The sequence below is a fragment of the Eublepharis macularius genome, chromosome 7 (assembly GCF_028583425.1).
Source record: "Eublepharis macularius isolate TG4126 chromosome 7, MPM_Emac_v1.0, whole genome shotgun sequence".
Classification (NCBI taxonomy): Eukaryota; Metazoa; Chordata; class Lepidosauria; order Squamata; family Eublepharidae; genus Eublepharis; species Eublepharis macularius.
In genome coordinates, this window is record NC_072796.1 from 925,477 (window position 1) to 952,031 (window position 26,555).

At 47.4% G+C, this 26,555-nt stretch overlaps 1 protein-coding gene across 1 annotated transcript in view; it reads left to right on the plus strand.

The window, feature by feature from the left end:
* Positions 1 to 26,323, plus strand: part of ALOX5 (arachidonate 5-lipoxygenase) — a 50,183-nt gene extending 23,860 nt beyond the window's left edge. Inside the window, exons 6-14 of the mRNA XM_054984963.1 lie at positions 3,907 to 4,079; positions 9,162 to 9,308; positions 9,389 to 9,592; positions 13,167 to 13,253; positions 16,029 to 16,207; positions 19,347 to 19,468; positions 22,169 to 22,269; positions 23,286 to 23,456; positions 24,603 to 26,323. Of these exons, the coding sequence (XP_054840938.1) occupies positions 3,907 to 4,079; positions 9,162 to 9,308; positions 9,389 to 9,592; positions 13,167 to 13,253; positions 16,029 to 16,207; positions 19,347 to 19,468; positions 22,169 to 22,269; positions 23,286 to 23,456; positions 24,603 to 24,782 (1,364 nt within the window). The 3' untranslated portion in view covers positions 24,783 to 26,323. The remainder of the gene's footprint in view (positions 1 to 3,906; positions 4,080 to 9,161; positions 9,309 to 9,388; positions 9,593 to 13,166; positions 13,254 to 16,028; positions 16,208 to 19,346; positions 19,469 to 22,168; positions 22,270 to 23,285; positions 23,457 to 24,602) is intronic.
* The last annotated feature ends 232 nt before the right edge of the window (positions 26,324 to 26,555 follow it).

Genomic DNA, 26,555 nt, shown 5'->3' on the forward strand with positions numbered 1-26,555 from the left:
TTTATACGGCGTCACAGTTTTTCCTTGCAGTTCTTACTAATTTACAGCCAAAAATGGAAGATTCCTTGGGACACCTCCCTGATTCCACTGCAGTCATCACTCCTGGTGAGACGACGCTAGTCCCCTCTGGCGACACATCTGCATCAGCTGCAACTGGGCTACACGGAAGCAGAGCCTGTGCTTCAGACTCGAGAAAGAAATCCTTCACCTAGGATGCGTGAACATTTATCCAATAAGAAGGCTGGACTGCATCTGAAAGCTGAGAAGGCCTGGCTTAAAGTGCAGGCAACCCTGGACAGCGTTGCCAAGGTGTCTGGATTGGAGGGGGCGGATGCTTCACGAACCCGTTTAACCACCCAGCACCTGGCCTGGAAAGCTCTTGGGGACAGCATCTTCAGCGTCCTAGACCAGCTGAACACGACTGAGGCGCGTAGGGAAAGGCAGTATCTACAGGATGCATACAGTGGGCAGGAAAGCCTTGTCGAGACCGCCATGACAAATCTGGAAGACCTCATCAAGGCAGAAGAAGCACACCTCCTCGGCACGGTTGATGCCGAACAACAAGCTGGAGCGACTGCATCTAGACATCCCATTCCTCTTACCGCACCTCCAGCACACCATGCATCTTCCAACGCTTCTTCAGCTAAACTCAGCAAGTCGTCACGCTCCAGCCGCATGGAGATCGTCAAGGCAAAAGCTGAAGCTGCTGTTGCAGCCAACAGAGCTGAGTTTGCCAAGAAGGAAGAGAACCTTAGAAGAGAGGCTTCCAAACTAAGAATAGCACGGGAGACAGAGGCCGAGGACCAGGATGCGAAAATCGCAGTGCTCCGGAAGGAAGCTGAGGCTGCAGAATTGCTCGCACGGGCCACGATTCTTGAAGAAGATTGCCGTGATTCAGACTCAGACTTTGGCATGCCAGATGTAGAGGAAGTGGACACGTCCCAACAGATCCAAGCCTACATAGAAGAACAGAAGGCCATCCTACATAACCTGCAGGGGCCCAAGCCGGCAGCCTTAGAATTCCAGCCACCTCTCTCCACGGACTATGGTCAGCTCGCACACATATTCCAGCTGGGGGCAGAGGAGTTCTCTCACAAGTTCAATAAAAACCATTTAAGTTTGTAACCTGAGCGTGTGCGTTGACACTTGACGACAAAGGGTTGGGATTCCCTCCTTGCATCAGAATAGCATTCCTCTACTAACACTGACCTTGTAAGGAACCTGCAGACCCCATAGGTTATCTGAAGTTGAATTAAATACTTTATTAAAATACAATGATAAAAAGATTAATAGTAAATAAAATAGAAAATAAAAATGAATTGCAGGCATAGTGGAGAGATGAAATAAATACATTGCCACCGGTCACTGAAAATGTGTAAGAGAAGCAGCAGAAGAATAAAAGCAAATCTTACTATATAACTGAGTACACGTGTTTCAGAAAACTCACTTTATACCCCGGTGCACCACTAGAGGGCTGCAGAGGAAAGCCCAGGTAACTCGCCATATCGCTCCAGAAAACATGCCGTGGTGGAAAGCCCAGGCAGGGAACAGGAGCTGAGCAGGTGGCAATGCCCATCCTCCTTCAGCCAGCTGGTATTAGGAGTGGCAAGGAGAAACAAGGGCGCACAGCCTCTCGGAGGGCACACAGAGTATATAACCAATTTACTAAATTCCTATTTATTTTTATATTATAAAGTGTCTATGTGCAGAAAGTGCTCAATTACGGTATAAATATTGTCCAAATCAATCATTCATTGGTTATATACTCTGTGTGCCCTCCGAGAGGCTGTGCCCTTGTTTCTGCTTGACTTTGGTCAGAGGGGTTCTCTTTTTCCTTTGGTATTAGGAGTGGAACAGGCGGCAATGCCCACCCCCACCTTAACCCAGCTGGTATTAGGCGGGAACAGGTGGCAGTGCCCACTCCCATTCAACTAGCTGGTATTAGGAGCGGAGCAGGTGGCAATTTTCAGCCCCGCCTTAACCCAGCTGGTATTAAGAGCGGAGCAGGTGGCAGTGCCCACCCGCATCTTAACCCAGCAGGTATTAGGAGAGGAGAAGGTGGCAATGCCCACCCCCCCCCCTTCAGTGAGCTGGAATCAGGAGTGGAGCAGGTGGGAATGCCTGCCCCTGCCTTAACACAGCTGGTATTAGGAGCGGAGCAGATGGCATTGCCCACCCCCCACCTTAACCGAGCTGGTATTAGGAGTGAAGGTATTAGGAGGCAATGCCCACCCCGCCTTATCACAACTGGCATTAGGAGAGGAGCAGATGGCAATGCCCACCCCTGCCTTAACCCAGCAGGTATTAGCAGCGGAGAAGGTGGCAGTGGCCACCACCACCTTAACCCAGGTGGTATTAAGAGTGGAGCAGGTAGCAATGCCCACCCCCCTTAAGCCAGCTGGGATCAGGAGCAGAGCAGATGGCAATGCCCACCCCACCTTAACCCAGCTGGTATTAGGAGCGAAGCAGGTGTCAATGCCCATCCCCTCCTTATCACAACTGGCATTAGGAATGGAGAAGGTGGCAATGCCCACCCCCTACCTTAACCCAGCTGGTATTCAGAGTGGAGCAGGCCACCCCTCTTCATCCAGCTGGGATCAGGAGCAGAGCACATGGCAATGCCCACCCCCTTCACCCAGCTGGCATCAGCAGGTGCCAATGCTTGCCCAGCTCCTTCACCTGGGTGGGATCAGGTACAGAGCAGGAAGCAATTCCCTTCTTCCCTTAACCCAGCCCAGACAAGAAGTGGAGGAGGTGGCAATTCCTGCCCCCTTCAACCTACTAGAATAAGGCACTGAGCAGGTGACAATGCCCACCTCATCTTCACCCTGTTGGAATCAGGAGCCAAGCAGGCAGCAATCTCTCCCCGCCCCCCCCCCCTTCAACCTGCCGGAATCAGGAGCAGAGAAGGTGGCAATGCCCACACCCCCTTCACCCAGTTGGGATCTGGAGCGGAGCATGTAACAAAGCCCACCACTCACCAGGCAAGGAGCAGGCAGTAGTGCTCACTCCTCCCTTCACCCAGCAGGGAAAAGGTGGCAATGCCCACCCCCTTCACCCAGCTGGGACCAGGCTTGGAGCAGGCAGCAATGCCTGCCTCCCTTCACCCATCCGTAATCAGGCACAGAGCAGAAGGCAATGCCCGTTTTCCCTTCACCCAGCTGGGATCAGGAATGGAGAAGGTGGCAATGCCTGCCCCCCTTTACCCAGCCTGTATCATATGTGCAGCCGGTAGCAAATCCTACCACCCCTTCATGTTGCTGAGATCAGGTGTGGAGCAGGCGGCAATGCCCACCTCCCTCTTTCACTGGCTGGGATCAGTGATGGAGGAGGAGGGAATGCCTGCCTGCCCGCTCTCCCCTTTCTAGAGCCCGTTGTGTTTTCCCCCACAACGGGCTTTGTTTCTAGTTAGATATAAATTGCATATCCTCTGTGATAGAATGGAGGTGCCAGTAGGGGGTTATTTTGCTATAAAGACCCCTCTTCGTTTAACACTATGAATGCATTTTGGGGTGAGATCCAGAGAAGAGGCGTGTGGGTTGCTGCCAGAACTCTCCTATTTCCATTATCACCCCCCTGTGCGCTGCTGCGGGAAAGGCGGCTGAGCTGGTGGTTCCTTCCATGAGGCTTTATTTGTTCTTTGACTCTCCGCATCATTTGCATTCTAGTAGCTGCAGAGTGTAGGTTGGGCAGATGAGCAACTGTTTGTTTGGAATTCCTGAAGCGCAGGTTATTCAGAGGCCTGGACACGGAGACCTCTTCCCGATTGTAACAGAGTCAGTTATGCTGAAATGGAACAGAAGAGTTCATTCATTTTGAGTGACTGGATGTAGAACAGAGAGTATTTTGTGCTAGTAGAGCTGCTAAAAACCCAGTCTTTGGACTTCCTATTCATTTTTTCTTTAGAGTACGTGATGCAGCACTGGCAGGAAGATTTCATGTTTGGATACCAGCTCTTGAACGGGTGCAATCCTGTTCTGATCCAAAAGTGCAAAGAACTACCAAAGAAGTTCCCAGTGACCACCGAAATGGTAGAATGCAGTCTGGAGAGGAATCTGACTCTGGAAGAAGAAATGAAGGTACAGGCATTTTAGGGTCACGTTACATTATTATTGAACTCTCCTTTAAAATGAAAAGAATTGAAAAGAATTATAGCAGTTTTGTAGAAGCAGATTTAATTCATTTGCGACCTTCACCCCACAAACCATCACTGCTGCAGTCAGGCCAGGTTGTGCCCATAATTGCCTCTGCCTGACTGAGTTCCTCAGTGTACAAATGTGTGTACCACCTGCCGCTCTTTTTCAGACTGACTTCCTTTGAAAGTTTGACCTGGAGTTGATCTGCAGTGCCTCATGGGCTGTCATAACAGACAGGCATCTGTTAGAGGGTTGAGATGCACCAACCAAGACTACTTGCTTATGTTCAAAGTAAGAAAAAGAGCAAGAACGTGACAGGCCCATTGCAAGGACAGGGAAGTGAAATTGTAACGAGCAAAGGAGAGAGGGCAGAACTGCTCAATTCCTACTTTTCCTCAGTCTTCTCCTGCGAGGGAGATGGTGCTCTACATGGCAATAACAGAACACATGATGGGGGAAGGGAGTTACAGCCTAGGATCAGCATAGAGGTAGTACATAAACACCTAGTTTCTTTAAATGGAACTATGAGCCAAGCTAGAAGCGACGAACTACACTTGAATGGCAAGTGAACAGACTCACATGTATTCCTCCCTGTTCTCCACTCAATCTCTGTGTGATCAAGTGGAGCGCAAGTGAACAGGGAGGAACACATGTGAGTCTGTTCACTTGCCATTCAAGTGTAATTCGACACTTCTAGCTGTCCTGAGGGCCAGATGAATTGCACCCAAGGGTACTAAAAGAACTTGTAGATGTAATCTCTGAGCTTCTGTCCATTATTTTTGAGAATTCTTGGCGATCAGGCGAGGGGCCAGAAGATTGGGATGAGAGCAAATGTTGTCCTCATCTTCAAGAAGGGGAAAAAGGAGGATCCATGTAATTGCTGACCCGTCAGCTTGACATCTATACCTGGAAAAGTCTTAGAACAAATCATCAAGCAGGCAGCCCTTGAGCATTTAGAAAGGATGGCTGTGATTACTAAGAGCCAGCATGGGTTTCTCAAGAGGAAGTCATGTCAGAATAACCGTATCTCTTTTTGGGGGAAAGTTTCTACCTTGCTGGATCAGGGGAAAGCTGTAGACGTAGTTTATCTCGATTTCAGTAAGGATTTTGATAAGGTTCCACATAATATCTTTGTCGACAAGTTGGTAAAATGTTGTCTGGATCCTATTACTATTAGATGGATCTGTAACTGGTTGACAGATTGTACCCAAAGAGTGCTAGTTAATGGTTCCTTATCCTCTTGGAGAAGAGTCACAAGTGGAGTTCCTCGGGGATCAGTCCTGGGACCTGTTCTGTTCAACATTTTTGTAAATGATTTGGATAAAGGAATAGAGGGAATGCTTATTAAATTTGCAGATGGTACTAAATTGGGAGGGGTACAGTCGAAGACAGACTAAAGATACAGGATGACCTTGACAGGCTGGAAAACTGGGCTAAAACAAACAAAATGAATTTCAACAGATAGCAATGCAAAGTTCTGCATTTAGGAAGGAAAAATTAAATGCATAATTATAGGATGGGGGAGACTTGTCTTGGCAGTAGTATGTGCGAAAAGGATCTAGGGGTCTTAGTAGACCATACACTGAACATGAGTCAGCAGTGTGATGTGGTAGCTAAAAAGGCAAATGTGGTTTTGGGCTGTATCAACAGAGGCATAGTGTCCAGATCACAAGAAGTGATGGTATCGCTTTACTCTGCTCTGGTTAGACCTCACCTAGAATACTGTGTTCAGTTTTGGGCACCACAATTTAAGAAGGATATAGATAAGCTGGAACGTGTCCAGAGAGGAGGGCAATGAAGATGGGGAGGGGTCCTGTGAGGAAAGGTTGAAGGAGCTCAGAATGTTTAGCCTGGAGAGGGGATGACTGAGAGGTGATATGATAAGCATCTTCAAGTACTTGAAGGGCTGTCATATGAAGGATGGTTGTGGGGTTGTTTTCTGCTGCCTTAGAAGGTTGGACCAGAACCAAGGGCTTGAAATTAAATCAAAAGAGTTTTCAGATAAACATTAGGAAGAATTTCCTTACAGTTAGAGCAGTCCCTCGGTGGAACAGGCTTCCTCAAGAGGTGGTGGGCTCTCCTTTGAAGGTTTTTAAGCAGAGGTTAGATGGCCACCTGACAGCAACACTGATTCTGTGATCTTGGGCAGATCATGAGAGGGAAGGCAGTAAGGGTTACATCAGTGCTTAGTTCTCTTGGCCTTCTTACATGCTCGGAGTAATGCCGATCCCTACCTTGGGATCAGGTAGCAATTTTCCCCAGGCCAGTTTGGCTAGGGATCCTGGAGGTGTTTTGCCATCTTCTGGGCATGGAGCAGGGGTCATTGGGGCAATCGGGGGGGGGGAGGTAGTTGTGAATTTCCTGCATTGTGCAGGGGGTTGGACTAGATGACCCTCGTCGTACCAACCCTATGATTCTAAATGGTGATTAAACCAAAGTCTAGAATCCCAGTCTGTGGCCAGTGAACACACTCCCATTTGCCGAGGTGCCTGCATTCAGATGTTGCAGCAGATTGGAGCTAGATCAAACCGAGAACTTTTCAGTGAAGAGGAGAAGCGATAGGAGGAGTGAGAGAAGCACATGAGCGCAGCACAGAAGCTGTGTTTGTGCCCCAGTGCTGACAAACCTCTGTACATGTACTGGTGCTTCTCTTTAAAGCCCTAAACTGCTTCAGTCTGGGATACCTGAAGGACCACCTTCTCCTGTACTGCCCTGCCAACCAGTTACAATAATCATCTCTGGCCCTACTTTCCATGCTGTTGATCACAGAAGCCAGGTTTGCGGGTTGCTGGGGACAGGACTCCCCTCCGGAAGCTCGCCTGGTGTCTTTTGTATTGGCTTTTAGGCAAAAATGTTCTTTTCACCCAGACGTTTAGCTAAAAAATATTTTTCATTACATTTGGTATGTGAACGATTCTCGCCCACTGCGCTGTGTGTAGTCTGCCCTCTGTTATGCATTATTTTATGGTGCTGATTTTATTTATTATTATTTGTCTGGATTGTCTGTTTATTGGTCCTCATTGGGCCTTACTCCCCCCAAGTACCCAAAACAGAACACATTCCCTGCCTCAACTAACTCAAATGAAGAAGAGAAGCAGAGTTAAATGTGTCTGTTGGTGATGCAACCTTTCGTGGTAGCTTCATACAGATTTTAATGGCACGTGGGACAAGATAAAGGCCTGCAGAACACAAGAGCCCAAGGAGAGCAAGAAGCACATTTTGAGAGGAGGGAACTGAGCCGCTGGAGTGCAGCACCCCGAATCCCCATCTTGCCCAGACACGTGAGAAGGATGGCGGGTAGAATCCAAGGCCCCTGAGCGGTCCAGTTAGCCTCCCAGCAAAGTTCAGGGTGACCAAGGCCATTTCTGCATAAAACCCAGGCATGGGCCCATACTGAACTGGCCGTATCTACGTAAACTGGGAACTGCTCATCCTCAAGCACCTTTGCCCCAAATGGTGCTATGTGCTCAGAGCTGCTTTGAATCGCCTGAGTTCCAGTTAGCATTTGGCAATAAAGCCTTCTTGGTGACCTTTGGCCAGTTGTTCAGCAGAATGCACCTCACACGACTGTTAGGGGAGAACCAAGTTCCAATTTACTGTGACATCCGAATGCAGAAAATGTATCTTACCTACCTATCATAAAAACAAGATAGGTAGGAGAATGGGTAACATTAGAGATCGCCCCTTGATTCTATCTGTTCAATGCTGGCGTTCGAGTTGCATTTTGTTGGGTGTATTGATTTGAATGTAGTTTTGGGGTTTTATTTGGCTCTGAATATTACTTTTACTTTTGTATTTTGGAGTCTTCAACTTTATTTTTATAAGCTGCTTTGAAATGTTTTTTTTTTAAATTTAGCTTCATTTATACCCCACTTTTCTTTCTCAATGGGGACCCAAAACGGCATACATCATTTTTCTCTGCTCTGTTTTATCTTCACAACAACCGTGTGAGGTGGGTTAGGCTGAGAGTGCGTGATTGGCCCAAGGTCACCCAGCAATCTTTCTTGGCAGAGTGGGGATTCAAACATGGGTCTCCCAGATCCTAGCCCAACATCCTACAGCTGTTCCAGACTGGCTCTGCCGACTTTCTGTTAGGGTTTTAAAGAAAGGAGGCCTATAAATAGAATCATATTCCTTGTAGTCGTCTTGTTTCTTCATTCTCAGCAAAAACGCACCGCCCGTTGATTTGCTACAGCTTTCAGGGTAAATGGATTGAGGCCATGAATGGCAGGTCCAGCCTGGCGACCCAACACGAGACAAGGGGTCAAGGGGGGAAATTCACTAGGAACTCCACAGAGTACAAACTGCCCTGCATTTTGCAGCCAGGCCTGGCCAAGTCTCTCCTGGAGCAGGACCTCAGGCCCAGCTAGTGAGCCTTGTCAGCTGGAACTGGAACACAGGGTTTGTGCCTCGTGGACTGGTTGACCCAACAGGGAAGGCCTCAGCCTAAATAGGCTGGGTGATGGTCAGGCTCAGCGGCACTTGCTGGCAGGTGCTGAAGCTCCTGAGGCTGTGCTGCGCCCTGGCCAGGATCCAGCAAAGCAGCGCGATTCTCAGGGCCCTACCCAAGTCTCAACTTTTCTTCCCAGTCGTGGATAAAGACAGATTAAACAAAAATCCAAATTCTGCAAAACATTAAAACCAGCAGATCAATGCTTGGAGGGTGAAAATGTACGCAGTTCTTTTCCTGTTAACATAATTTGTGTGTTCTAATTTTGAACGTCTCTTTGTAGATTCCAGATCCTCCACGTGCACTTAAAAGTGGTTTTAATTTCAGTTTTCATGAGTGAAGCACATACCGCTAGTGTGCTTTAGTGTAGTGGATGGGGTGTTGTGGAAATCTGACTTTGGACCTATAGCTCTTTCTCGCCCAAGCTTGCTTAATGAGGAAGGACAAAATGGTGACAACCCCACAAATGAAGAAAAATGCAGGATACGTACAGAGTAATGCAGCATTATTTTAACAGAGAAGAGAGTAATTCAAACACAACTAAACTAACACGTTGTTTTTCACCATTTCTGCAGCAAGGGAATATTTTCATTGTAGATTATGAACTTCTGGATGGCGTTGAAGTCAATAAAACCGATCCCTCCACAGTCCAATACTTATCTGCTCCCATCTGTTTATTATATAAGAACACGGCGAAGAAGATTGTCCCTATTGCTATCCAGGTAAACTTGTTCGGTGCTCATCAACTGAATCGTTTGTGTCATCGCTGAGGAAATGTTGACTATGTTGTTTCACTTTGCAGATCAGTCAAACTCCTGGGCCACACAATCCCATTTTCCTTCCATCAGATGCTAAATATGACTGGTTATTGGCCAAGATCTGGGCCCGCTCTTCAGATTTCCACATGCATCAGACCGTAACCCATCTCCTTCGGACACATTTAGTTTCAGAAGTGTTTGGGGTGGCCATGTTCCGCCAGCTGCCAGCTGTCCATCCTCTCTTCAAGGTGGGCTGTAGTGGACAGGGGTGATTCTAAGGACTGGTGGGGACTCTGACCATAACCTGAAGGTCTTACAGCGTGGACACAAATTTAAGAGAGCCTGCAAGAGGTTAAAGAAACCTCAGTCACTCAGTTCGCTGTCGCCCTCTAGCTGTTACCGTTCCAGTCAAGCCAAGCCAGCCCTTTAAGGGCTTCTGCCTCCTTGGGTGGGTTCCTGCCTCCACGAGCGGGTTCAGTGTCGTGGGCCTCTTCTTTCACATGATCTGCTTCTGACGTGGAATGGGCTGCATTCGGATGTCAAAATATCCATACCTTCTGAGTGTAGCACCTCTTGTTAGAAGGTATGGGAAGGGTGTGAATTCTTTGTTCATTTTAAAATCTGTATTCGATCTGGATGTGATCCAGGTGGTTTTGTATTGAAGTCGCCAGATAGAGCTCACCAGAAACCTGCTGCCTGCTCACCCAAGTGAGAGAGGCTGCAGGAAGACCCGTTTCTTCTTTGGTGTCTTCGGCACCTTTAACCAAAAAGAAGAGTCTTTTCAAGTGTCAAGACTATCCCCCATGGGAACTGCCAGTTAATTGAATCCACATTGCCTTTTGGCCGTAGTATCAGTCTTTCTAGGTGAATGACTGACCAGATCACAGTACTGCTTCCTTTGAACGTTGTTCTCTGTTTTCTTCCTTGTCCGTGAGGCTCCCTTTTCACTCCTTCACACAGACCCTGATTTCCTGCGTCTGCATGGAATCGCTTGATATCCAAGTGGAACTTGAACTCTTCCCTTGTTAACCTTCTGCTCTACACCCAAGCCTCTTAACCACTCACTGGTCCATGGGAAACTCTTACAGGAAAATGAGACAGGAGTCCAAATGGGTAGCCATGTTAAGTCTATGGTATCAAAATAAAACAGGAGACTGGTTGCACCTTTGAGACTGGCGCCATTTCTGCCTGCACCTCTCAGACCAACTCTTCTGGTCCGTAGGCAGCGAGGTTCTGGTGAGCTCTGTCTGATGTCTTTAAAGCAAAAAAACACCAAAATCCTCTTCCTCTCCCTTGTTCAGTTTCTGGTTAGCCTGGGAAGCCCAAAGCTGTGGGAAAGGAGGACCCCCTCTTACCTCAGCTGACTGCAGGCGGGCATGCTCCAAATTCTTCCTTTAGAAGACACAGTTAATATGCAGAGAAAAGAACAAAATTCTGTTTTTAGTGCACAGCCTGTTACTGAATTTGGCAAAAATAATGTTTAAAACTGGGCTTTTTAAAAGGAAAACAATTACAAGACAAGTGAGAGGGAGAAAGCTCTAAAGCCCCCGCCCCTCCCCAGCCTGGAAGGGACTCACCCCCCCTGGCCTTGTTCCTATCTGAACAATGGAACTTATGCTATAGTACAATATGCTGAACTTTAAAATGATGTTACATGCAACAAGAACCACAAAGACACTTGTGCTGTTCAAAAGAGGCTTCCCCCATCTATATATTCACAAACACCACAAAGACTTAAGAATTCATGGTCATGTGTGTGGTATATTTCTAAAGCATTTTAAGCAAATGCAGTCTCAGTTATCAGCAGGGCCGGATCCAGGGGGGGGGCAAGGGGGTAGCCTGCCCCCGGCGCCGCTAAAGAGGGAGCGCCGGGCGCGGCTGCCATCTGCCCGGGAGGCTGAGCGCAGGGTTGGGAAACCCTCGCCAGCCCCACCGATAGGGCGGCTGGCTGGCTCACCGTGGGCTGGAGCGGCTGGCTTGCCGCACGGGCGGCACAGGGCAGTGGGGCGCGCTAACTGTGCGGAGGGCCTCCTAGCCCTGCACTCAGCTGGCCGCGCGACAAGCCGGCCACCCCCCCCCCCAGCGCCTGGTGAGCCGCGGAGCCGTTGGCAGCGAGAGCGTGCGATGGGGCAGCTGGCTTGCCGCGCGGGTTGCTGAGCAAAGGGCTGGGAGCCGCGTGCGCGGCAAGGCAGCCAGCCGCCCCACCGCCTGCCCGCGCTGCCACCAGCTCCACGACTCACCGGGGGCTGGAGCGGCTGGCTTGCTGCACATGGCTCCCGCCCACGTGATGACGTTACAAGTGACGTCATCACGCAGCGCCGGGAGCGCGTGCGGGCGCGGAGCTCCCAGGCAAGGTTTGCCCCGGGCGCACGCGTGCCTAGATCCGGCGCTGGTTATCAGCTTGTTTAATAGAAATTGCATGACTGATTGCAGTGACTGGTGTTTGAAGGGCAAGCCGGTGGAACACGCTACCAGTTCATCCCTTAGCAACTAATGCATGCTAGAACACTATCACTTGCCGGGCGTTGCTGGCAGGCAATAAATATGAACCTTCCTATAACTGGGTCTGATTCACCGTTGGAGCTCAGTGTTCGTCTAATTGTCACTAATGGTCCCTGAATGCAGGGCCCATGTGCAAGAACCAACTTCTGGCTTATACAGCCAGTCACTATGCTAAGTTACCCTGCAAGGTTTTCTCACACACACATCTGATTCCTGGGGACATAATAAACCTCGTGCTCTGAGTCAGCATGGCAGGGAATCTGAGACAGAGCCCTGTGCTGCGACTCCTATTTAGTGAGTTCAGGAGTGTCCCGGCTGGGTTTTATGAAGGAGGGGCTGTGAATAGGTGCTGCGCAGGAGGCCTGGCAGGGCCATGTAGGGGCGAGGAGGGCAGTTGATTTTTCCCTGTGCACCTATGGGCTACGCTGTCTTTTTTTTTTGTGGTGTAACTATCTGCCCCTGTACGGGGCATTACCCAGCCTAGAGTGGCTTAGGAAGCTGACTAACTGAGAGCCAAGCTACAAGTGACGAATTACACTTGCTTGGCAAGTGAACAGACTCACATGTATTCCTCCCTGTTCACTTGCCATTCACTTGCACTCTACTTGATCAAGTGGAGAGCAAGTGAATGGCAAGTGAACAGGGAGGAACACACGTGAGTCTGTTCACTTGCCAAGCAAGTGTAATTCGTCACTTGTAGCTTGGCTCTTAGGAGGCCCCCACTGGCCCACCCACTCCCACTTTGTTACAGGGATTTACACCAGAGTCCCACTGGCAGCTGGATGCTGCAAACCAGCGGGGCACTGCTGGGGAGCAGTGCCAGTGTAACTTGGGCTTACGCCAACATAAGTCCAAGATTTGTTGATGTAGGGTCTAGTCAGCAACCTGAGCATTTTCACACACACACACACACACAGAGTTTTGCTCTGCCTGTCTCCTTCCCTCTTCACACGTCGGCATTGAAGAGCAGGGGCTGTGTGCATCCCAAATGCTCCAGGTGCCAAGTTAGGTTTCTCTGTCGTTTGAAGGATTGCCTTTTCATTATGGTCTGGCACTTTGGAATACAACATTATAGGCAGAACATGTTTGACTGTGGGGAAAATCATATTTTTCATATATCCCTCTTGATTTTAGGCAGCCAATTTCATGTTGACTTATAAATGAAACCTGTTTGTCTTCATTATTCTTGCAGGTAGTTTTGTGGTTCATATAGGTGAGGTTGTGAGGTTTATTCTGTGAAAGAATTGGCTGGGGGATGAATGACGTTTCTTTGGTAAAGTTGTAAGTAACATTTTATCCAGAGCTGCTTTTGGTTTACAGCTCCTCGTACCGCACGTGCGGTATACAATTGCCATCAATACAAAAGCCCGGGAGCAACTTATCTGTGAATATGGTCTATTTGACAAGGTGAGTCAGTTTTACTTTTTATTCCCAAACCACTTTATTTGGGCTGGTAAAAGGTAAGAGGAATCCAAATTTCATTTACTAATACTCCAGAAAAGAAGAGCATTACCCTTATCTTTTCTAAATGGCCAGCCAACTTCATATGCAGCTGGGTGGTTCATTAAAAATGGCTAAAAAGATTAAAAGTGTTTAAGATTTCTCTTAAAAAAAGAGCCTCGTGCCAAAGATGCGTCAGAATTCCAGATAAGTGAAGACGTACGCGAAAGACGAGCAGCTGCGCATCCCATTAAGGGTGGTGGTTTTGCAATTTATACACTGTATGTTTGGTGCAACATTGGACTAAAATTTTTACTGGAGCTCAAAAGTTCCTTTATGAATATTTCCTTTCTTGTCAGCATAGAAGAGTCAGAATCACGGCTCAGCATAAGAAATGTAATACCACGTCCCAAGATCAACGTCTCCCATCCGTGGACTGGCCACAGGAGGCGGGTTGGTTTTGCTGGTTGTCATGCTGGAGTCATCAAGAAGGGCTTATAATGAATGCCACGACTCACTCTGGCCAACCCAGAGGCTCCGACTTGGGTGCTCCGAGGAAGAGCCGGAGAAGGCGAGGCCAGGGCACCCGGAGGACCGGCGGGAGGGGGACAGGCCTGAGGCTGCAGAGGCCCCTGCTGACCATTTCCTAGCAGCACCAGAGCCCCCCCCCCCCCCGCCACAGCCCGCAAGTGAGCCCTTGCCACCGGCCTCTGAGGCAGGACGCAGACGGGGGCCCAAGGCCCCTCAGGTCCACTCCCACGCCACGGGCACGATGTCGGTGGAAGGCCTGGGCTGAGGCAGTGCAAAGGAGGCAACATGCACACCCTCAGCCTAAATCCGGAACAGGGCTCTGGGAGCAGGATCCGGGTGCTCAGGCGCCTCCCCGCTTGCCAGCAAGTGCAGCTGAGCCAGGTCGACTCCTGGCCCATTCAGGCCGAGGCTTGAGAAGGTTGCCCTGCTGGACCAGGCCGGTCCACTGGGTGCAAGCCCTGCGCTCCTGCTTCTTGCCTCCAGCTCCAGAGGCCCCTCTCAAGTCGCACCAGCCGAGCCTGAGGCCCTGCTTCAGGGGAGACCAGACCAGGCAGGGGAGTTGATCCAGCCACCACATAGGGAGCACCTGGCTGCTGAGCGCTCCAGTAGGACTTCTGAGCCAGCCAGAGGCAGCATCACAGGAGCAGCTGCTGCAGGGGCCACCCCTGCCCCAAGCAGAAAACGCTGGCCAGTGTACCAGGAGAGTCTGAGGGAGACGCTGACCAGTTTCCCCCTTCCTGGTGAGCTGCAAACTGTACATGGAGTTGCGACAGGAGGATGTCCCCGACGACGGCACCCAGGTCTGTTTTGTGATCAGCCTTAAAGGGGCAGGAGCCAAATGTTGCTTCAGGAAAGACCCTTCCTGGGTGACCTTCAGGGGATTGTGACTCACCCACAGATCCTGTTTGCCGATTCCCAGAGGCTGAAATAGCCGATCAGAAGAGAAGACCCACCAACTCCAGCCAGAGAAGGCTTCTCTTGCGCACGACGGGGCAGAATTCTGCCTCCTGGCCCAGAACCACCCCTGATCGATGCAGCATTGGCCAAGCAGTTCCAAGAAGGGCTCTCTGGGGAAATGCTGGATGAATCGACTGGGGTGGATTGACCAGCAAGCCTGCAGGACCTTGTCCCAGTGAACTCGGTAGCACAAATAGCAGGAGGCAGTGCAGTGACCCCCCCCCCCACAACACATTCTTCTTTAATCAGCCTGCTGAGTACAAACGGGTGTCTGTCTGTTGTGCCTTTGGTGGCCGATCCCCTTTGCCCCCAACACCTCTTTTGTTTTCTTGGCTTTTAAATCTGTGCAGCGGTTCTAGCTATATTTGTCTTGTGCCCTCAGGTTTTTAAATTTTCTGCAGACATTTTTGATTGATTGATTGATTGATTAGATTTCTATCCCGCCCTCCCCAGAAGCAGGCTCAGGGCAGGTTACAACATCATAAACATCAATAAATACACGAATACGTTGTTATTAATTGTTGCATTAAGAGTTGTTTTACTGTGAGCTGCCTCTGTTGGACTGAGAGACGGTGTACACATTATTCAAAAAGTAGTCACTCTAATTTGAGAAGAAATCCAAAAACGCCAGCCTCTCCTCGTAACATCTCCCCCACCCCCTTCTTCTGAGTATTTAGCCCAGTCTGTTGAAAGTGAGTTCTGCCTCACAAATATTCACGCTACATAAATGTTTGTTAGCCTTTCAGGTACCACCAGACTCCTAAGAACTTCTACAATTAAACATTTATTGACAGTTGAGTTTGAGGGAAAGATTTTTATTGGTGTACTTAACGCGGTACCTGAAAAGGCTGGCTCTGTTCTCTGACTGTCTACAAAGAAATCCCAGTCCTTCTGTTTTCGTCTTGCTTACACTAGTAAGGCTACGTCTGTCTTTTGGCCATGCCTTGGAGATGAGGACCATCCTGTCTGCATCTGTGGCACATGGCAGGCGAGCGTTAGAGGTTTGCAGTGATCCCAATCATGCCCCAAGGAGCAGCACACATGTGCCCCTCCCCGGTGCTATGCCATGGCTGTGTAAGGCAGGCGCAGGGACCCCAATACACACTTTGCTCAAGCATCCAATGGCACAACGACGTCACTTCCTTATCTTCCAGTGCCAGACGCTTCTATTTGGAACATAGTAACCTGACCTCTCTCAGGCGCATTTGTTTACAGGATTGTAACTGTCTTTGCTTGTTGTTGTGGGTATCAAAGGCCAATGCCACTGGAGGAGGGGGGCATGTGCAGATGGTCCAACGAGCAATGAAGCAACTCACCTTCAGCTCCCTCTGCTTCCCTGAAGAAATCCGAGCAAGGCACATGGAGAGCAAGGAGGATATTCCGTACTACTTCTATCGGGATGATGGTATCAAAGTGTGGGAGGCAATAAGAAGGTAAGGTGTCATCTGAAGTCATTTCTGTTACAACATCCTGAGCCTTTGGAAGCCAGTAGCCACGGCAGTGTGGGGGCTCCTGTGGCGTTTCCTCCTAACATCCTGTTGCACGAGGTGTGAATATGAAGCACCTTATTCACACAGTTCACCTCTTTTTTTATTTGGCTGTAGGACAGAGTATTAGAAGGAGAGGTCTATTCAGAAATAGGTTAAAAAACTTTGCAAAGGTAACCAGATTCTTAAAATTCCTGATGAAAAAAACAGAATTTTGTGTAGGAATTAGGCAGTTGTGCATTCTTTTTAATTCGCAGCTTCTCATCCTGAGGGGGAACAAGTGCAGCCGCACGGGGTGCTCAGGTGCACCTTCTGGCCGTTCTGATTCGAACAGCCGGAGGCACCTCGTGCTGTGACCTGCTGCTACTGCTGCTGCTGAGGCTCCTGGAGGAGGAGGGGGGCCCAAGTGCAGGCCCCTTCCAACCGGCACGACACAAGGGGCAACGGAGATGCAGAATCAGACCCAGGGGTTCCACAAGGGGCAGACTAACATGGCGTGTTGCTTGAAAGTAAGAATAAATTCTAGAACAGATCATTCAAAAAGCATCAATTCCGTAAGTCATCAGTTCAAAACTCCTGGGTTCAGACAACATGACTTTCAGGATTCTCTGCCCACCCTAGTGTTGTTTTTTTTAATTTTGCAGAACATGGGTAACGTAGCACTGCACAGAACAGCGCAATACCTTATAAAAGCTCTTTAAAAACCTCTGCATATTTGCAAACACTTCCAGTGATCTCCTTCCCACTCCCTAAAGGCAGGATGAACGGGGGGGGGGGGTGATTCTCCTCCATTTTTAAAAGAATGATCATGAGTCACACTGGATAGGAATAACACAATATCTTTAACAGCCTTTTAAAAACCTGGCGATGCTCTTCTGGTACAGTAATTGTTGCCAGGGACTTGCTCCTTGTGAGCATCAAGAAGGGGAAAGAGCAATGGATTGGCACTTCACCAGAGTCCTGCACCTGTGCTGTTCCCCCTTCAAGGATAAGAAATTGCTCGTGCTGATGGTGTCCTGCCCAAGAAAACCCTTTTTTCAGGTTTAAAATGAAGCAGATTTTTTTTTCTGTGGAAAGAACAGGCTGTTAATGGCCTGAGCATAAATAGAGGGTGGCGTCATGTGGAAGCATGAAAGAAAAAACCTTTCCCGTCAGATGGCTGAAACATGGGAAATCCTTGGTGTGGAAGCAGCTCAGGAAAGGAATTCATGTTATTTCGAGATAGATAGAGAGAACAGAAGTCAAATTACCTAATCTAACTACCAAATTTTACTCCTGTTGAGTATGTATTCCTTGCAACATCATAAATTCATCTTGTGAAGCCAATGATATCTACCACTTTTCCTTCCCCAAAGGGTCGGGCGCCAGACATCTTTGGATAGAATTGTTGCTATAGAGTTTAGTTACTGTAAATGGCTTGCCTGTTTCAGCAGACATCTCATCTGGCCACACTGGTCCATGCTATGGTAATCTCATAGCTAGACTTGTCACACACTTTCTGACTGGGGCTGATCTTGAGGACCATTTCTGCAAATTCGGCTTGTCCAAAATGCAGCATCCCCTTTATTATCAAGCCTTGCTTGTTGCAACCGCTTCACACCAGTCCTGAAATCTCATCACTGGCTGCCTAATTATTTCCAGTTTCAGTTTAGGTTGTTGGTACTCACTTTTGAATACATGAAGCTGCCTTGTACTGAATCAGACAGTTAGAGCCAAACTACAGGTGATGCCTGACACAGGTTGGATGCTTGTCAGCTTACCTCAAGTTTTGATGGGAAATGTAGGCGTCCTGGTTTTACAGCTTGGCTCTCCATTACAGCTGCAAGACCAGGATGCCTACACTTCCCATCAAAACTTGAGGGAAGCTGACAAGTGTCCAACCTGTGTCAGGCGTCACTTGTAGCTCGGCTCTGAGTCCATCAAGGAGTACGAGGTGTCTGGCACAACTCACCCTGGCCTGATGGGAGTCACCTGGCAGCTCACTACTGTGCTACAGCAGCCGCCACACAACTTGCACAACTTGAACAGGCCCAGCCATCGCCATCACACAGTTGACCTGAGTGGCTTGCTATCACACAACCTTCACAACTTGGCCAGACTTCTGAGGCTGCTGGGAGAGGGGGCGGGGAGGACAGAAAGCTGAGAACCACTGGGGTGTATTGGTTAGATTGTCAGACGAGGATCTGGGAGACTCAGGTGCAACTCCCCACTCTACTATGGAAGGAGAATGATACTATAAGCTACTTTGGGGAGAAAAGTGAGGTATAAATATCTAAATAAAGAAAGAAAAAAGTTAAGGTACTTCCTTAAAAAGGTGAAAAGGCTTCCCCTTTTACTTCTGTGCCAGCTGATCAGTGCAGGCATTGTTCTGGGCTGTCCTCAATATCCCACTTATGAAACCCCAAACTATATGTGTTGAGAGGGAAAAACCATTCCTGGAGTCATGGATAGAGATGGGCACGAAACGGGAAAAACCCAAACCATGTGGCTCGTGGTCTGTCACATTTCATGAACCTGCCCTGGTTCACAAATTGGTTCGTGAAAATGTGACTTCCAGGCCAGCAAATCACCACTTCCGGGTCAGCAGAAGGCCTGCAGGAAGTCCATCCCCTGTTGCCTAGGAAATTGATTGATCAGCGCCAGGCTGTCTGCAGTGATGAACCAAAAAACGAACCAAACGAACCAGCCTAAAGTTCGTGATGGTTTGTCAGAAATGGGCTCTGACGAACCGCTGGTTTGCAAACCACAAACCGGCCCAGTTCATGCTGAATTTCGGTTTATATTTCAGTCCGTGCCCATCTCTAGTCATGGAGCGTCATACCAGAAAACTGCAAGTTATCACACAGTTTTTAAATTCTGCCTTTAAACTAATAGGAATAATGAGTACCATCATACTGTATCTTGGGTTTTCCCTTGGGGAAGAGGATTTTTTTTCTTGGCCTTATAAAAATTTGGTAACCCTATCTTAGAAACATTTTTTAAAAATGAAGTTTGTATCTGTGTGTGTGTGTGTGCGCGTGTGCGCGCCTTGAACGTAACTTCGAGGGTTTCTGAAACTGCATCCGTGTTCTTGCTATGTCTGCAGCTTTGTGATGGAGGTTGTCGCCATCTATTATGACAGTGATGAGACAGTGTGTGAAGATTTGGAACTCCAGGCCTTTGTGAAGGATATTTATGTCTATGGCATGAGAGGCAACAAAGCATCAGGTGAGATATTCCTGTTAGAGCCAGATTTTTTGTCTGCTCCTCATGTGAATGAACTGGGAATTCATGTGTGCAAGGCCTCTCACTCTTCACAAGTACAGCTAGTGAGTGAAAGCACAGCAGTGGAAAAAGAGCTCTGGATTCGTATTGACATTTTAATTTGGGTACAGCTGCACTGGTTTCTTGGGTATATTGTTTCAGTGCATCAGATCCTTGCGAGCCCCTGGCGCACGTGTAGAACTTGTACCTGAAAGGGGAAGAAAAGTGAGCTCAGTGCTGTGTACTGTCAGAGTAGACTCTTAAACCCAATTTAATGAACCCTCCATTTATTAAAGCATATATGCTGAGAGCAATCACCTCAGGCTTTGCTGAGAAGAACCTTGCAACAACTCTATAAAGAAACATACTTTGCTATCATTGGTTAATACATAACATAAAGAAGTCTGTGATTGGCTATTAAGGAATAACACTTGTTAGGCACCACACATGTAACACACTGCTAAATCACATGGCCTGATTACACAACCTTCTTGCTTGTTGTAATGGCTGCTGCTGAGTTTGCTTTCCTTTGGGCCAAGCTTTGCAGTGGCCACAAAGAGCGGCAATCATTACAGTGTCCTTTAATTACAGAAGGTGAATTTCATCAGATTGAGCAGATTCTTATTTGCATAAGCTTTAGATCAGCTTATTGCTGTGTAAGAGTTTGAGCAGAATGTTTAAAGCAGAACTGAATGTAACAGGAGATCAAATGTGCTACCACATAATCAATAACAATTATGAAAAGAATGGACAGCATCCCTTGAATAATTTTTGTTGTTGTTGTTGTTTATAATCCATTTTTTTTCTCACTGACATCAAAAGCGGATTACGTACTGCAAGTGAATACAATATAATCAGTAGCTAGGACATTCACAGAGCAACAATACAGTATAATTAATAGTTATGTTGAATGTTTTCTTTAAATGAAAATAGATACAATAGGGTACGGTAGCCACAAATTTGGAAACTAGCATGAAGCTGAACACATAGGTGAAACCTTTCTGAATTAAAGCGTAAGTAATTAACATGACATCTTTAGTGATGTCGAAGTACCCAGTAGGAGCATATCTACATCAGCAGACAGTAACAGAATGGGCAGAGCATTTAACAGTGACCAATGGATGAAGCAAAAGAATAGGGTAGAGAAAGACAGCCATACAGGGATCAAAACTGCAGCTGCTAAGCCTTCAGCTAGGAAGTAAGCATGAGTGAGGGCAGCGAACACAGTTAGTTGTGCACAGCCAAAGCCTGGAAGAGACACGTTGAAGCACGGTATACAGAGAAGCAACAGCATCGCCTAAAACCAACGTGCCATTAGAGGAGCGGAAAAAAGAACCAGCAATAAATAGAATGAGATCAGATCTTGAGAGAGGAAAATCAGATGAATTGGGATGAGGAATAGAGGCAAAGAAACAGCTGCCAGACCGTCATGAAACTGGCCCAAAAGCAGTTGATATGCATAATGGGATGAGGGGGAGAGGCTGTTCTTAGGATCAAAGGCTAGAAGAAAAGGAACGGACAAGACCTCAGAGCTTCTTGTTGCCTGCCTGTACTCTAAATTCATCCCAAGGTTCACCCCGAGGATTGTATAGTCAAAGAACCTGCTCAGGAGCAGCAATTTCTACTCATAACAAAGGCCAGAACCCTTAAAATGCAGATGAAATACAAGGACCACCATTTTAAGGTTCAAGCAATTACTCAGTCTTTCTTTTTTCCCACATTCATTCTCATGCCCACTCTATGAAGTCAATTTCCTTAGTTCCCCATCACAGAATGGAAGTCTGAGACCAAGAGCTCATGAAAAGTCCATCTCCTAACACTTGAGAGTATATCAAGGAGAAGCAAAAGGGATTTGAACTGCCAACTTCATGTCTCCTTCATTTCCAGATTTGGAATTCACAAGTGCTAGAGACATTTGGCTTAAAACATCAGGGGAGAGTCAAGATTAAAGGAGGAACAACAGTGGACTATCATATGAGAAGGAGAAAGAAGCAAGAGTTCCTATTTAAAGCCTAGATAGGAAACACAGGTTTGGCAGAGCTGAAGTTTAGAAAGAGAGGCCTTGTGGTCCTTATCAGCAAGGGCGGTAAGAAGATAAAGGGAATCAGCTGTGGGAGCTTTAAAATATGTACAGCAAAGCAACAAGCTGTCCACATTTTATGCCAGGATAGAATCAGTATGGAAGACGAGGTCACCCGAATCGTGCCGAAGCGCTTGAGAAAAGAAAGGAGTCATCTCTGTATAGCCTTGCAGCAGAGCTGCCCAAGTAGACTCTTCACCCAGTTGCACCCTTTTGAGGAGGGGAAAAGGGTACATTGCTACCTTCAGCTTCAGGGTTTAGAGGGTCTTGTGGAGTGCGAAGTAAAGGCTTAGCAAGATCTGAGTGGGCGTTAAGTTGTCCTGCAGGGCGGTATATAAATCTAATGTTATTATTGTTATTGTTATTGTTATTTTCTCAGCACACAAAAAGTTCTTTCTCGATGCTTGATAACCCACTGGCCTGTCTACAGTTGCTGGAACTCTTTTAAGGAAAGCTTGGCTTCAACTGGTCAGTTTTCCCTTAGCCCGTAAAACAGAAAAGCTGCCCTGTTTCATAAAACTTTAGAAAGAGCCCGGGTTTTTTTTTTGTTGTCGTTGGTTTTTAAATTTTCTCCTGAATTTCAGGATTTCCTAAGACAATCAAGACACGAGAGAAGTTGTCAGAATACCTCACTGTAGTGATATTTACAACATCAGCTCAACATGCAGCTGTGAATTTTGGCCAGGTAAGGTTTGTTTGGATGTCGAGAACTTAAGAGAGCTTCAGTCCTGTTCCAGTGACAACAGGGAGAAGTGACTTGGCATGAAGGTATTTCAGGCACAGGGAGGAATGGGTCAAAAGAAACAAAGTGGTCACAGATTAGATTAGCTTCCATGGAGCTGAGGATGCGATAAGGGAAATAAGGACAGAGGAAGCCGTGACCAAAGTGATAGCTAAATCTCCTTAATGTTGAGGGCTGAGAAACACAGAATGGAGCTAAAAATTTAGGGTGACAAAATGCTGCCACCACAGGCAATATCGCTTTTCTTCCTCATAATTTCTCATGCAAATCACTGTGTGAAATGATGCTTTGACTCTCCTGTCGTTGGCTACTAAATAGGATGGGGGGAGATCACCGTTTGGCCCGTCGTATTGTCCCCGCATTGCAGGTAGGGGACGAAGTCCTTGGGACACCTGCAGAGGTGGTAATTGAACCAGTTCAAATTCTAAAGGCCTGAGTGCTCCCTGGGCAGGCCTGCTGAGGACGAGAGCAGTCACAGGAAGGAAAGTGGCGCGATGTGGTCTGGTGTTGCAATATGTTTAAAGAGGCCTGTACATTTACCAGAAAATAAATACTTTGAAAATGCTGAGAAAGGAGAAGTAGCTGGAGATGGAAGAGGAAAGGGGGGGTGGCAAGTGAGGGGGGGGGATGAGGGTGGTGGAGGCTGCCTGTCAGAAAGGTACAGGAAACCATCATATCTCGAACAGTTAACATAAATATTGTGGGAAGATGAGAGCTGAGATACAGCATCGATTGTGGTTATCATAGTTAGAAATGTGTTGTTTCAGCAAAATGCTTTTGAATATTTACATCCTGGACGCTGTTGTGTCTAATGCACACCTCAGATATTTGCAAATTCTGGCACTGAGCTTGATGTAAAGCTGTATTTGTGGTATCTGTTGTGCTTTCAAGCATCTCACTTGAACAAAGCCAGAAAATCTGTCTGTACCCAGCTGTGCCCTTACCTTTTTATGGCTTAGTATGACTGGTGCTCCTGGATTCCCAATGCCCCTCCAACCATGCGCCGGCCGCCGCCTACAGAGAAGGGGAGTGTCACCATTGAGTATATTGTGGAGAGTCTACCGGACAGGGGGCGCTCTTGCTGGCATCTCGGTGCTGTCTGGGCCTTGAGTCAGTTTCAAGAGAACGAAGTGAGTGGGACCCTTCCTCAGTGCTTTTGCTTGCTTACCTCTCTCCCTCATCCCCTATCTTGTGTTTAGAAATCCTTGTGTTCTCCTTCTGATCTTTTTGATCAGTTTGTCAAAAGTTGGGATATGTTAACACTTCTTTTAAAGGGTATCTCCAGACAGCTCTAACTGCAGGCACGAAGAAATATGCCTTGTACTTCCCATGGCTTTTGCACAAGCGTGTCCATGCTCGTCGACACAGCTGTTGGGAACTGGCAGAGGACCGTTGTACATTGTCCGGTCTGCAGCTAGACATCTGGAGGAAAGGGGTGCCTACTTTCCACCAGGATGTTTGTCGTATTCCTGGGCATGTGCATTAGCACCCAGCTTGGAAATATATAGGGAGCTACTGTGTGGAGACAGAGTACTTAATAGAAGTTGTCAAAGTTGGAGGGCAGAATCCTACATTGACGTGGTGCATAGATCTTCTCTTTCAGCGGTATCCCAAGCTGATGCAAGCTCTGATTGATCTCCCTGAGATACTAGCACCTACTATTTCCACCACAGATGGAAAGCTGTATGGCTCCTTTTTCTGTGGGAGAACCTTTCCCCCAGAATCTAGCTCAGAATGAGGTTAGTATGCAATGGTCAGTGTTCCAGGGACTTGCAGCAAGACCATCGTTTGGATGGATATGCCCCCTGGGACGTGTTGTTAGTGTCTTATTTCCAGTCCTGTGGCCCGTTTCATCTGATGGGAGACAGGGACGTAAGTAACGCAGGAATATTGTTCTCCAGCACCCTCCCTCTCAGTCCTTCTTGCCCAATCGGTTGCTAGTTGTGCAAAAGAATAGTAACCATCTGAAAGTGCTCCTCCCTGAGCGGCCAGAAAGGCAGAATATAAACAATGCAAATAAAAACCTGTGTCTAAGAAAGAGAACTCTTTTTCCGTCCTCATGAATTTCCAGGAGCACTATTCCGCCATCTGAAAGTCTGGATGCTGTTCATGTAACCTGTTTTGTAGAGAATTCTAAGGGTTTTATATGGATGTGTAATAGCAACACGCCTAGCCCTAGGGAGGAACTGGGGCATTTTGTGTTTAGAGAACAGTCGATCTGCACCATTTCTTTTAGACTTTTCCTAACGAGGATCTTTTGTGTATCCTACAAACAGCTGTTTCTCGGGATGTATCCAGACGAGCACTTCATAGAGAAGCCAGTGAAAGAGGCAATGAGGAAGTTCCGCAAGAGTCTGGATGAAATCGTCAGCTCGATCGCTGAGCGGAACAGGAACAAAAAGCTCCCCTACTATTACCTTTCTCCAGATCAGATCCCCAACAGCGTGGCTGTATGAGCTAAACTTTTCAAAAACCTGACGCAGCAGGCGTGACCAGCTGTGTGTCCGACATCTGCCTTAGGAGCAACTCAGAGGTTAATCCATGGTGAATACTCCTGTCAGTTGTTTCCAGAAGACATTTAAGCGCTCATATAATTAGTAAGTGCTACTGTTCTGTAACAATCAGTCCAAGTATTTGAAAAACCAAACTTTGTACTTATAAAAGCACATATTCATGGATGAAAAATCGAAGGGGGCGGGGGGACACCTCCAGTTTTTTAATTGTTTCTCATTGGTTGTGCACAGCCTGCAATCTTCACACAGGAGCATCGCCAGGTGTGGTTAAGCCAAATTGATGGCTTAACCACTCCTCTCCGCGCCTTACCTGAGGGTTGCTGAGGAGAAGGTGGAGGCCCCGGTGGTGGTGGTGGTGGACACCTGTTCGCACTGCCGGGGCTGGGAGGGGTCCCCACTGGACCCTGTGGAGCTTATCCTCCCCTCCCTAGAGAAGCCTGGATGCCATCCCGAAGGCAGTTTCCTCGGAGTAAGCGCTACTGATCGTTTCATGAAAAACACAAAAAATGACCAATAACAGTTTTCTAAAGCCCATTGTATTTTTTTACAAAACGGGCTTCATTGCTAGTTTTAAATATTTCCTAAAAGTTCTTCAAAGGCTATTCCCTGGGATAGATCTTTTAAATAAAATATATGCAATGAATAGCAGCTTTTCTTCCTCTCTCATCAAGGAAAACAGACTAGCAGGAACATAATGAAAAGTCTACGATGCGTTTGGAGTACATGTTGACTAATCTCCCTAATTCCCTCTCTCGTATTTTGAACATTTAAAACCAAACCTTTAGGCTCTATCTCTGTAATAGTTAATTTTCTTTCAAGGTACTGCGTTTGAGGCACCGACGCCTCTAACGTAGATTGAATGAGCCGGCATATGAGGCTTGGAGCGCTTAGTGGCTCAGGGCGTAAAGCAGCTGTAGCCCACCTTTTAGGAGGCAAAGTGTTTGGCTGGGATTTAAATATGACGGCAGACTGTCATGGGAGACGGTCCTGCTTATTCCTAGCCTGGGTGAAGAAAGCTGAAGGAATAGTAGGTGAAATGGAAGAAGGCCAGGAGCAAGCTAAAACAAATCGCCTGCGTGCAAAGTTGTTGCGGCTGATCTGGGGGAGAAGTTCCACTGAGGAAAATGACTTACGATGAGTCTTTGCACAGAGAGGTTTTCCTGTGGTTTGGGTGCTGAACTGCAGTGGTTTTTCTCCAAACTTCCTCATTTCCTTGTTTCCTGTGGTTTGCGTAGTTTCCTTGTCATTCCTCTTATGTTTTCTCGAACAACTTTTGATCTGACTTGATAAAGCATGGAGGAACAATAAGGAAGCCATGGAAATACAATAGATGGAAAATGAGGAAGCTGGGAGGGAAAAAAGCTGTAGTTGATTACCCAAACGGCAGGAAACCCCTTTCTGAGAAAAGAACCTTCTCATATCAACCTACAATGTCTGCTAAGCTACTGAACTGTGAGATGAACAGTAGCAGGAAACAAAATCAAAAAGAGTCCAGTAGCACCTTTAAGACTAACCAATTTTATTGTAGCATAAGCTTTCGAGAATCAAGTTCTCTTCATCAGATGCCTGATACAGAGACTGGTCAAATACAGAAGAGGAGGAGAGAGAAGAGGCAATTAGGGGGAGGAAGGGGGAGGGTGCAACCAAAACATTCCTTTGCTAGTATATGTAAACATCTCCTTTTAGTGTGTGTATCAGTTGGCTTCAAAGGAGTTT